This window comes from Rissa tridactyla, unplaced genomic scaffold, assembly GCF_028500815.1.
Source record: "Rissa tridactyla isolate bRisTri1 unplaced genomic scaffold, bRisTri1.patW.cur.20221130 scaffold_716, whole genome shotgun sequence".
Taxonomy (NCBI): domain Eukaryota; kingdom Metazoa; phylum Chordata; class Aves; order Charadriiformes; family Laridae; genus Rissa; species Rissa tridactyla.
This window is the reverse complement of record NW_026529930.1, coordinates 1-8,125: the sequence shown is the minus strand read 5'-3', so window position 1 is coordinate 8,125 and position 8,125 is coordinate 1. Positions and strand designations below refer to the sequence as shown.

Below are 8,125 nucleotides of genomic sequence, written 5' to 3'. Positions count from 1 at the left end.
GCGTGACCTGCGACTGAGAGGCGTGGTCTATGGCTGGGGGCGTGGCCTTGGGTTGGGAGGCGTGGCCTGAATCTGGGAGGCGTGGTCTGGGTGGGGGCGTGGTCTCTGTGGGGGCGTGGCCGGGGCCCGGGGAGGCCGTGTTCGCCGCGCGGTGCACGCCGGGAGCCGTAGTCCCCGGTGCCGGTGGGTCCGGTAAGATGGCGGCGGCGGAGCTGCTGTCGGACGAGGGGTACCGGGCGGACGGACGGCGGCCCGCCGAGCTCCGCAAGGTGCGGGCCCGCATGGGGGTGTTCGAGCAGGCCGACGGCTCGGCCTACATCGAGCAGGGCAACACCAAGGCGCTGGCCGTGGTCTACGGCCCGCACGAGGTGAGCGGCGGCGGACACCGGGCCCTCCCGCCCCCGGGCACCCACCCGGGGACCCCCGTCCATCGGGAGCGCGGGGGTCCGGGCCCCCCCCCCACACCGGGGTCTCCCCCGTCTCGGCCCCCCCCCCCCGCAACCCGGTTTTTCCTCCCCCGCTCCCTCCATTCCCCCGGTTCCGGTGCCCCCCCCTCCCCGACGCCCCCCACCCGTTACCGGTGCCCCCCCAGTTCCTGGTGCCCCTTCCCCCCCCCCCCCCAGTTACCTGTTACCGTCCCCCAGCTCGGCCCCCCCATTCTTTGGTGTGTCTCCCGGTTCCCCCCCGCCTCCCCCCGCCATTACCGGCCCCCCCCCATTCCCGGTTCCTCCCCCCCCCCGCCATTACCGCCCCCCCCTATTCCCGGTGACCCCCCCCCCCGTTCCCTGTTCCCATTCCTGCTCCCCATCTTGTCCCCCCCATTCCCTGCTTCCCCCGTTCCCGGTGCCCCCCCCCGCTACCGTCCCCCTCCGTTCCCGGGGCCCCCCCGCCATTACTGTGTCCCCTCACCCACCCCGGTGCCCCCCCCCCCGCCGTTACCTGTCCCCGCTCCCCATCTTGCTCCCGCTGCCCCCCCGCCATTGCTGTTCCCCCCCCCCATTCCTGTTCCCGTTCCCCATCTCAGCCCCCCCCATTCCCTGGCTCCCCCGTTCCCGGTGCCCCCCCCCCGCTACCGTCCCCCTCCGTTCCCGTTGCCCCCCCGCCATTACTGTGTCCCCTCACCCACCCCGGTGCCCCCCCCCCCCGCCGTTACCTGTCCCCGCTCCCCATCTTGCTCCTGCTGCCCCCCCACCATTGCTGTCCCCCCCATTACCTGTTCCCGTTCCCCATCTCAGCCCCCCCCCATTCCCTGGCTCCCCCGTTCCCGGTGCCCCCCCCCCGCTACCGTCCCCCTCCGTTCCCGTTGCCCCCCCCCCCCCATTACCTGTTCCCGTTCCCCATCTCAGCCCCCCCCATTCCCTGGCTCCCCCGTTCCCGGTGCCCCCCCCCCCGCTGCCGTCCCCCACCGTTCCCGCTGCCCCCCCCCTCCATTACCTGTTCCCGTTCCCCATCTCAGCCCCCCCCATTCCCTGGTTCCCCCCTTTGCGGTGCCACCCCCCCCCCCCCGTTACCCGTCCCCGCTCCCCATCCTGCTCCCGCTGGTCCCCCCCCCCTCACCGTTGCCGTGTCCCCCCCCGTCCCCCAGATGCGGGGCTCCCGCAGCAAGGCGCTGCCGGACCGGGCGCTGGTGCACTGCCGCTACAGCCTGGCCACCTTCAGCACGGGGGAGCGGCGGCGGCGGCCCCCCCACGGCGACCGGCAGTCGGCCGAGCTGGCCCTGCAGCTCCAGCAGACCTTCGAGGCCGCCATCCTCACCCACCTCTACCCCCGCTCCCAGATCGACATCTACGTCCAGGTGACCGGGGCGGGGGGACACGGGGACGCGTGGCGGGGGACGGGGACACGCTACGGGTGCCGGGGGTGGGGGGGAGTCTCTCACCCAAGCCTCTGCCCCCCCCTCCCCGACCAGATCCTACAAGCCGACGGCGGCAACTACTGCGCCGGCGTCAACGCGGCCACGCTGGCGGTGATGGACGCCGGCATCCCCATGCGGGACTACGTCTGCGCCAGCACGGCCGGCCTGGCCGAGGACACGCCGCTGGCCGACCTCAGCTCGCCCGAGGAGGCGGCCGGCGGCCCGCGGCTAGTGCTGGCCCTGCTGCCGGCCACGGGGCAGATGGCCCTGCTGCAGCTCAGCGCCCGGCTGCACCAGGAGCGGCTGGAGGCGGCGCTGGAGGCGGCGGGGCAGGCGTGCCGGGCGCTGCACGCCGTGCTGGACCGCGTGGTGCGGCAGCGGCTGCGGGAGGTGACGGCGGCGCTCGGGGACTGAGCCACGACGGGCACCGGCAGCGCCTGAGACAGAACGGGCACCGGCGGCGGGGACGCGGGGCTGGCGGGGGACGCCGGGGGGCACCCCTGTGAGCCCCGGGGCAATAAAGGTCTGCCGTGGTGTGCCATCCTGCGCCGTGTGCCACCCTGCGCCATCCTGTGCCGTGTGCCATCCTGTGCCATCCTGTGCCGTGCGCCATCCTGTGCCATGCCACATGCCACGCCGTGTGCCATCCTGTGCCACGCCGTGTGCCACCATGTGCCATGCCACGTGCCATCCTGCACCCTGTGCCATGCCATGTGCCGCCCTGTGCCATCCTGTGCCATGCCATTTGCCACCATGTGCCATCCTGTGCCATGCTATGTGCTGTGCCATGTGCCACCCTGCGCCATCCTGTGCCGTGTGCCATGCCGTGTGCCATACTGTGCCATGCCACATGCCACGCCATGTGCCATCCTGTGCCACGCCGTGTGCCACCATGTGCCATGCCATGTGCCATCCTGTGCCATGCCATGTGCCGTGCCATGTGCCATCCTGTGCCATGCCATGTGCCATCCTTCGTCCTGTGCCATGCCATGTGCCGCCCTGTGCCATGCCACATGCCATGCCATGTGCCATCCTGTGCCATGCCATGTGCCGTGCCATGTGCCACCCTGTGCCATGCCGTGTGCCATCCTTCGTCCTGTGCCATGCCACGTGCCATCCCGTGCCACGCCACATGCCATCCTGTGCCACGTGCCATCCTGTGCCGTGCCACGCACACGCCAGTGACAGGGATTTGCCGGCGCGGGTGAGGAACTGGCTGGTGGCCGCACTCCAAGGGTTGCCACGAAGACGCCGACGTCCCGGTGGGCACCGGCGAGGAGCCGCGTTGGGCCCAGGACTGACACGGACAGAGGGACCGGGGGCACCCCCAGCCCCGGTCTCACCCCCCCCCCCGGTGTGTCCTGCAGTGGGGACCCCCACCCGAGTGCGTCCCACAGGGGGGACCCCCACCCAGGGGTGTCCCACGGTGGGGACCCCCCCACAGCCTTCTCCCTGACCCCCACCCAGCCCAATGTCACAGGGGGGGACCCCCACCCAGGGGTGTGCCACAAATGGGGACCCCCACACCCAACCTTGTCCCTGACCCCCCCACCCAAGCACGTGCCAGAGCGGGGACCACCCCAGCCCCATCGCAGGGTGTCCCACGGATAGGGACCCCCCCCCCGCCCCGTCTACCCCCATGTCACAGCGGGGCCTGGGGCAGGACGCGGCCCCCTCTGAGTGTGGGGCACCCTGGGGACCCCACACAGGGATGGGGGGGGCCGTGCACCCCCCACTGGGGACAGGAGCACGGAGGAAGGGGGGGTGGCAACACCCTGGGACCCCCCATGCCCCAGCCCCCCAGGGTGCTCCAAACAGGGGGAGGGGTCCTCTGCCCCGGCCCCCAGGTGCCCCATACATGGGGGGGGCCACCTCCCGCAGTGGGGCCAGAGCCCGCAGCCCCCCACCTCCCCTCAGAGCACAGCGGTTTTGGGCTGGAAACCTTTTATTTCACAAGGCACATTGCAGGGGGCCCAGCCCTCGGGAGAGCCCCCCCCCCCCGCCCCCCCCAGCAGTGGGGCAGCCCCACAGCGCCGGGCAGGGAGCAGCAGCCCCCTCCCCAATCTCCCCCCCCCCCACCCCCCATTTCGTCCTTGTCCCCTGACAGAGCTGCGCCCAGCGAGGGGGGGCCCTGCCCCGCAGGACCCCACGTTCGTGTCACCATCAGCGGGGAGGGACGGGGCCATGGTGGCCAGTGCCGGCCGTGTCCCCGGTAGCCATGGGGCGGCGTGGGCCGAGCACGGCCGCCCCTCACCGCGACGACGGCTCCTGGGGGCTCGGCGTGGAGCCCCCCGCCTCCCGCCGCTCTCGCCGCCACCGCTCCTCGTCCTCCCGATCCCGCCGCCGCAGCTCCCGCTCCACCTCCTCGGGGACCGTCACCTCCAGCAGGTTCTCCATCCCCGGCCCCGGCTCGTCCCCGATCAGCACCTTTGCCCGGGAGGGAAGGGTGACAGGGCGCTGGGACCCCCCCCCACCTCCGCTTCTCTCCCCGCCCCCCCGGGGACCCCCCCTGCCCACCTGGATGAGGTTCTCGCAGGCGGCCAGGACGTCGGGCTCCCGCTCCCAGCCGTGCAGCTCCCGCAGCACCAGGTACGTCCCCTTCTCCCGCACCACGCGCCGGCCGGGCTTGGTGGCCGTGAGCTGGGACGGGGAGAAAGCAGCAGCGTGGGCGGGGGTGGGGGCAGAAACCCACCCCGGAGCAGCTCATGGAGGGGTCCTGCCCCGGGGTGGGGGCAGCCCCCGGTGCCAGCCCAGGCTGGGGGTGGGGGGATGGAGAGCAGCCCTGAGAGAAGGGCTTGGGGGGGCTGGGGAGGGGGGGAAACGCTGCCCATGAGCCGGCACCGTGCGCTGGCAGCACAGAAACCCCCCCGCAGCCTGGGCTGCATCCCCAGCAGCGTGGGCAGGGGGGCGAGGGGGGGATTCTGCCCCTCTGCTCCGCTCGGGGGAGACCCCCCTGCAGTGCTGCCTCCAGCCCCGGGGACATCGGGAGGACACGGAGGTGTCGGAGCGGGGCCGGAGGAGGCCCCGGAGATGCCGGGAGGGCTGGAGCCCCTCTGCTGGGAGGACAGGCTGAGAGAGCTGGGGGGGGTTCAGCCTGGAGAAGAGAAGGCTCCGCGGAGACCTTCCAGCCCCTTCCAGGCCCTCAAGGGGCTCCGGGAAAGCTGGGGAGGGACTCTGGAGCAGGGAGGGGAGCCACGGGACGAGGGGGAAGGGTTTTAAACCAAAAGAGGGGAGATTGAGATTAAAAATAAGGCAGAAATTCTCCATGATGAAGCTGGTGAGCCCCTGGCCCAGGTTGCCCCGAGAAGCTGTGGCTGCCCCATCCCTGGAGGGGTTCAAGGCCAGGTTGGACGGGGCTTTGGGCAACCTGGGCTGGTGGGAGGTGGCCCTGCCCAGGACAGGGGGTGCCACTGGGTGTCCTTTAAAGGTCCCTTCCCACCCAAACCGTTCTGGGATTTGCTGGCTGGACCCCTATCAGCCCCCGGGGTGCACCGTGGTCACTGGCCACCAACTAGACTCGGTGCCGTTCGTTCACCACCCCCCTCTGGTCCCGTTGTTTTCAGCCCACCTCGCTGCTGGCCCGGCCCAGACCTCACCACTCCTCCCTGAGGATCTCCCGCATTCCGGGGCCACCTCCTGCTCCCAGGAACCCCCAAGCCAGGCTCCCCCCGCCTCAGCCCCACCGCGGTGGGCACCAGAGGGACCCACCAGCATGATGGCTTCCAGCAGCATCTTCCTGATGTCGGGCTCTTCCTCCCGCTGCTTGTCCGGCGGCAGGTACTGCAGGTCCACGGGCAGCCCTGGGGGAGACGCAGCCTCAGGGTGGGCGGGGGGGGGAGCACACGGCCAGAGCCCCCCGAAAACCCCCCACCCGCTCAGACACCCGCTTACTTTCCATCTCGTCCTCGGGGAACTCCTCGGGGCCGGCCAGAGGCAGGAGAAGGAAGGGCAGGACGTCGACCTCCTCGCTCAGCAGCCACTCGTGCTCCTCTGGGGACAAACCGGGGTCAGGGGAGCCACCGTCGCCAGCCCCGTCCCCTGCGGCGGCGGCCAGCCCCCACCCCACCGCTCGCCCACCCCCCGAGAAAGGCTCGCGGGTGGAGACAAAGGCAGTGAGAAGCACAGGATTGTCCAGGTTGGAAGGGACCTTTCGGACCATGGAGTCCAACCATCCGCCCAGCGCTGCCAAACCCACCGCTACCCCCGCGTCCCTCAGCGCCGCGTCTGCCCGGCTTTTCCATCCCTCCGGGGATGGCGACTCCCCCACTGCCCTGGGCAGCCTCTTCCAACGCGCGACAGCCCTTTCCATGAAGGAATTTTCCCCGATATCCATCCTAAACCTGCCCTGGCGCAACTGGAGGCCGTTCCCTCTTGTCCCGTGGCCTGTTCCTTGGGAGAAGAGCCCGACCCCCCCCGGCTGCCCCCTCCTTTCAGGGAGCTGCGGAGAGCGAGAAGGTCTCCCCTCAGCCCCCTTTTCCCCAGGCCGAACACCCCCAGCTCCCTCAGCCGCTCCTCACAAGTTCTCCAGACCCTTCTCCTCCTTCTCCAGCCCCCTTGCCACCTCCATTGCCCTTCTCCGGACCCGCTCCGGCACCTCAGTGTCTTTCTAGTCGTGAGGGTCCCACACCTGGACACGCTATTCCGGGTGGGGCCTTAGTTTAGTAAGCGAAGGGGAAAAAACCCACCCAAACCACCACCAGGGAAGCCCCAAGCGCTGCAAAGGCTCCACCAGGTCGGCACAGCCCCGTGCCCAGCCTGCCCCACGCAACGCCCACTTCAGCCCCCCCCCCCCAGCCCCGGTTTAGAGCTGACGGTGACCCGGAGGGACGGGACACGCGTCTGGGGCCAGAGGAGGGTCTGCGTGGTGGAGGGGGATGGGGGTGGTCAACAGCTGCTTCTCAGACTGGCAACCGGTCGCTAGCGGGGTCCCCCCGGGAGCGATACCAGGCACAAGGTGGTTTAACGGCTTCCTAAGCGAGCTGGGTGACGGGATTGAGCGTGCCCCGACGGAATTTGCTGGTGACACCAAACGGAGCAGGGGACGCGGACGCTCGGGAAGGCAGAGCCGCCCTGCAGGAAGCCCTGGATGGGCTGGAAGAGCCGGGTAACAACAACCTTATGGAGTTCCACAAGGACAAGTCTCGCACCTGGGAAAACATAATCCCAGACTGCGGCACAGACTGGCATCGACCCGGCGGGGGAGAAGATCTGGGGAAAGGGACCTGGGAACAACAAGCTCCACGTGGGCAAACAGTGAGCTGTTGTGGCAAAGAACCCACCGGGGGGGTGGTGGCGGCATCACCGACAGAGAGAAAGAATCGTTATCCCCCTCCGCTCAGCGCTGGCCGGGCCGCGCCTGGAACACGGGGCTCAGTTTTGGTCCCCGCGACACAAAAAAGCCATGGCCAGGCTGGAGAAGGGCCGGGGAAGGGCCACCAAGATGATCCAAGGACTGGGAAGGCTGGGAGAAGCGGGTGGATGGAGACTCCCTTTTCACAAGGAGCCACGCGGAAAAGACGAAGGGTGATGGGGTACGAGTTACTCCTGGGGAGATCCCGACTGGATCCAAGATTTTTCATGCTGAGACCCATCAGCCATTGGAATAACCTCCCCAGGGAAGCGGTGGATTCCCCAACACTGGGCACATTTAAGATCCAGCCGGCCAGGGGGCTGGGCCACCCTTGTCCAGACCGTGCTTTGCCGAGGAAGGTTGGAGCAAGCGATCCTTGGGGTCCCTTCCAACCTGGGATTCTCTGATCCTTCTGCTCCACGTGGGTCAGCTGTCCCGGCTGCGTCCCCCCCGTCCCCTGCCCACCCCCCGCCTTACAAACAAGGCCTTGACGCTGCGTGAGCGTGGCTCGGTGTTGGCTAAACCACCGGCTAAACCCCAGCCCTGGCACTGCTTTGGCCACCGGCCTCAAACGCAGCACCACGCCGGCTGCTAGGAAGGAAGCGAGGTCCCTCCCCGCCAAGAGCCGGCTCCCCCCTGTCCTTCCCGGCCAAGAGCCGGCTCCCGGCAGCGCTGGCAGGGTGGGCCAGCTGGCTGGCAGTCCGGTAGCCAGTGCCGCAGGCCAACGCGGGGCTGGGCAGCTGGGCCGGGGGCTCTCACCGTACTCGAAGCAGCAGTTCCTGAGAGCCCCCACGACGCCCCGGCGATGGACGGTGGAGTCCTTATACTGCGTGAAGGGCAGCAGCCGCTGCACCGAGCACCTGCGGGAGGGGGACGGTCACACCGGGCCGGGGACATCCCCCCCCCCGCCCCGCGCTCAC

At 70.1% G+C, this 8,125-nt stretch overlaps 2 protein-coding genes across 2 annotated transcripts; one reads left to right on the top strand and one right to left on the bottom strand.

Annotated features, from left to right (window-relative positions):
* The first annotated feature begins 140 nt into the window (after positions 1–140).
* EXOSC4 (exosome component 4) lies at positions 141–2,396 on the top strand. The gene is made up of 3 exons (XM_054187770.1): positions 141–368; positions 1,586–1,795; positions 1,910–2,396. Exons 1-3 carry the CDS (start codon positions 198–200, stop codon positions 2,267–2,269), a joined length of 741 nt encoding a protein of 246 aa, XP_054043745.1. The 5' UTR covers positions 141–197; the 3' UTR covers positions 2,270–2,396.
* A 1,540-nt stretch (positions 2,397–3,936) lies between these two features.
* On the bottom strand, positions 3,937–8,082 carry HGH1 (HGH1 homolog; the record flags this gene model as incomplete). Its single annotated transcript, XM_054187769.1, has 5 exons — positions 3,937–4,282; positions 4,373–4,495; positions 5,564–5,655; positions 5,747–5,845; positions 7,965–8,082. Coding segments are annotated over 5 exons (609 nt in total), but the record flags the coding sequence as incomplete, so codon positions are not given.
* Positions 8,083–8,125: the final 43 nt, after the last annotated feature.

What these genes read in the sequence shown, in the direction of transcription:
- EXOSC4 (XM_054187770.1), top strand. Translation starts at nt 198, where the DNA reads ATGGCGGCGGCGGAGCTGCTGTCGGACGAGGGGTACCGGGCGGACGGA. An exon ending in TGGTCTACGGCCCGCACGAG is followed by an intron (nt 369 to 1,585) that starts GTGAGCGGCGGC and finishes CCCGTCCCCCAG; the next exon opens with ATGCGGGGCTCCCGCAGCAA. An exon ending in AGATCGACATCTACGTCCAG is followed by an intron (nt 1,796 to 1,909) that starts GTGACCGGGGCG and finishes CTCCCCGACCAG; the next exon opens with ATCCTACAAGCCGACGGCGG.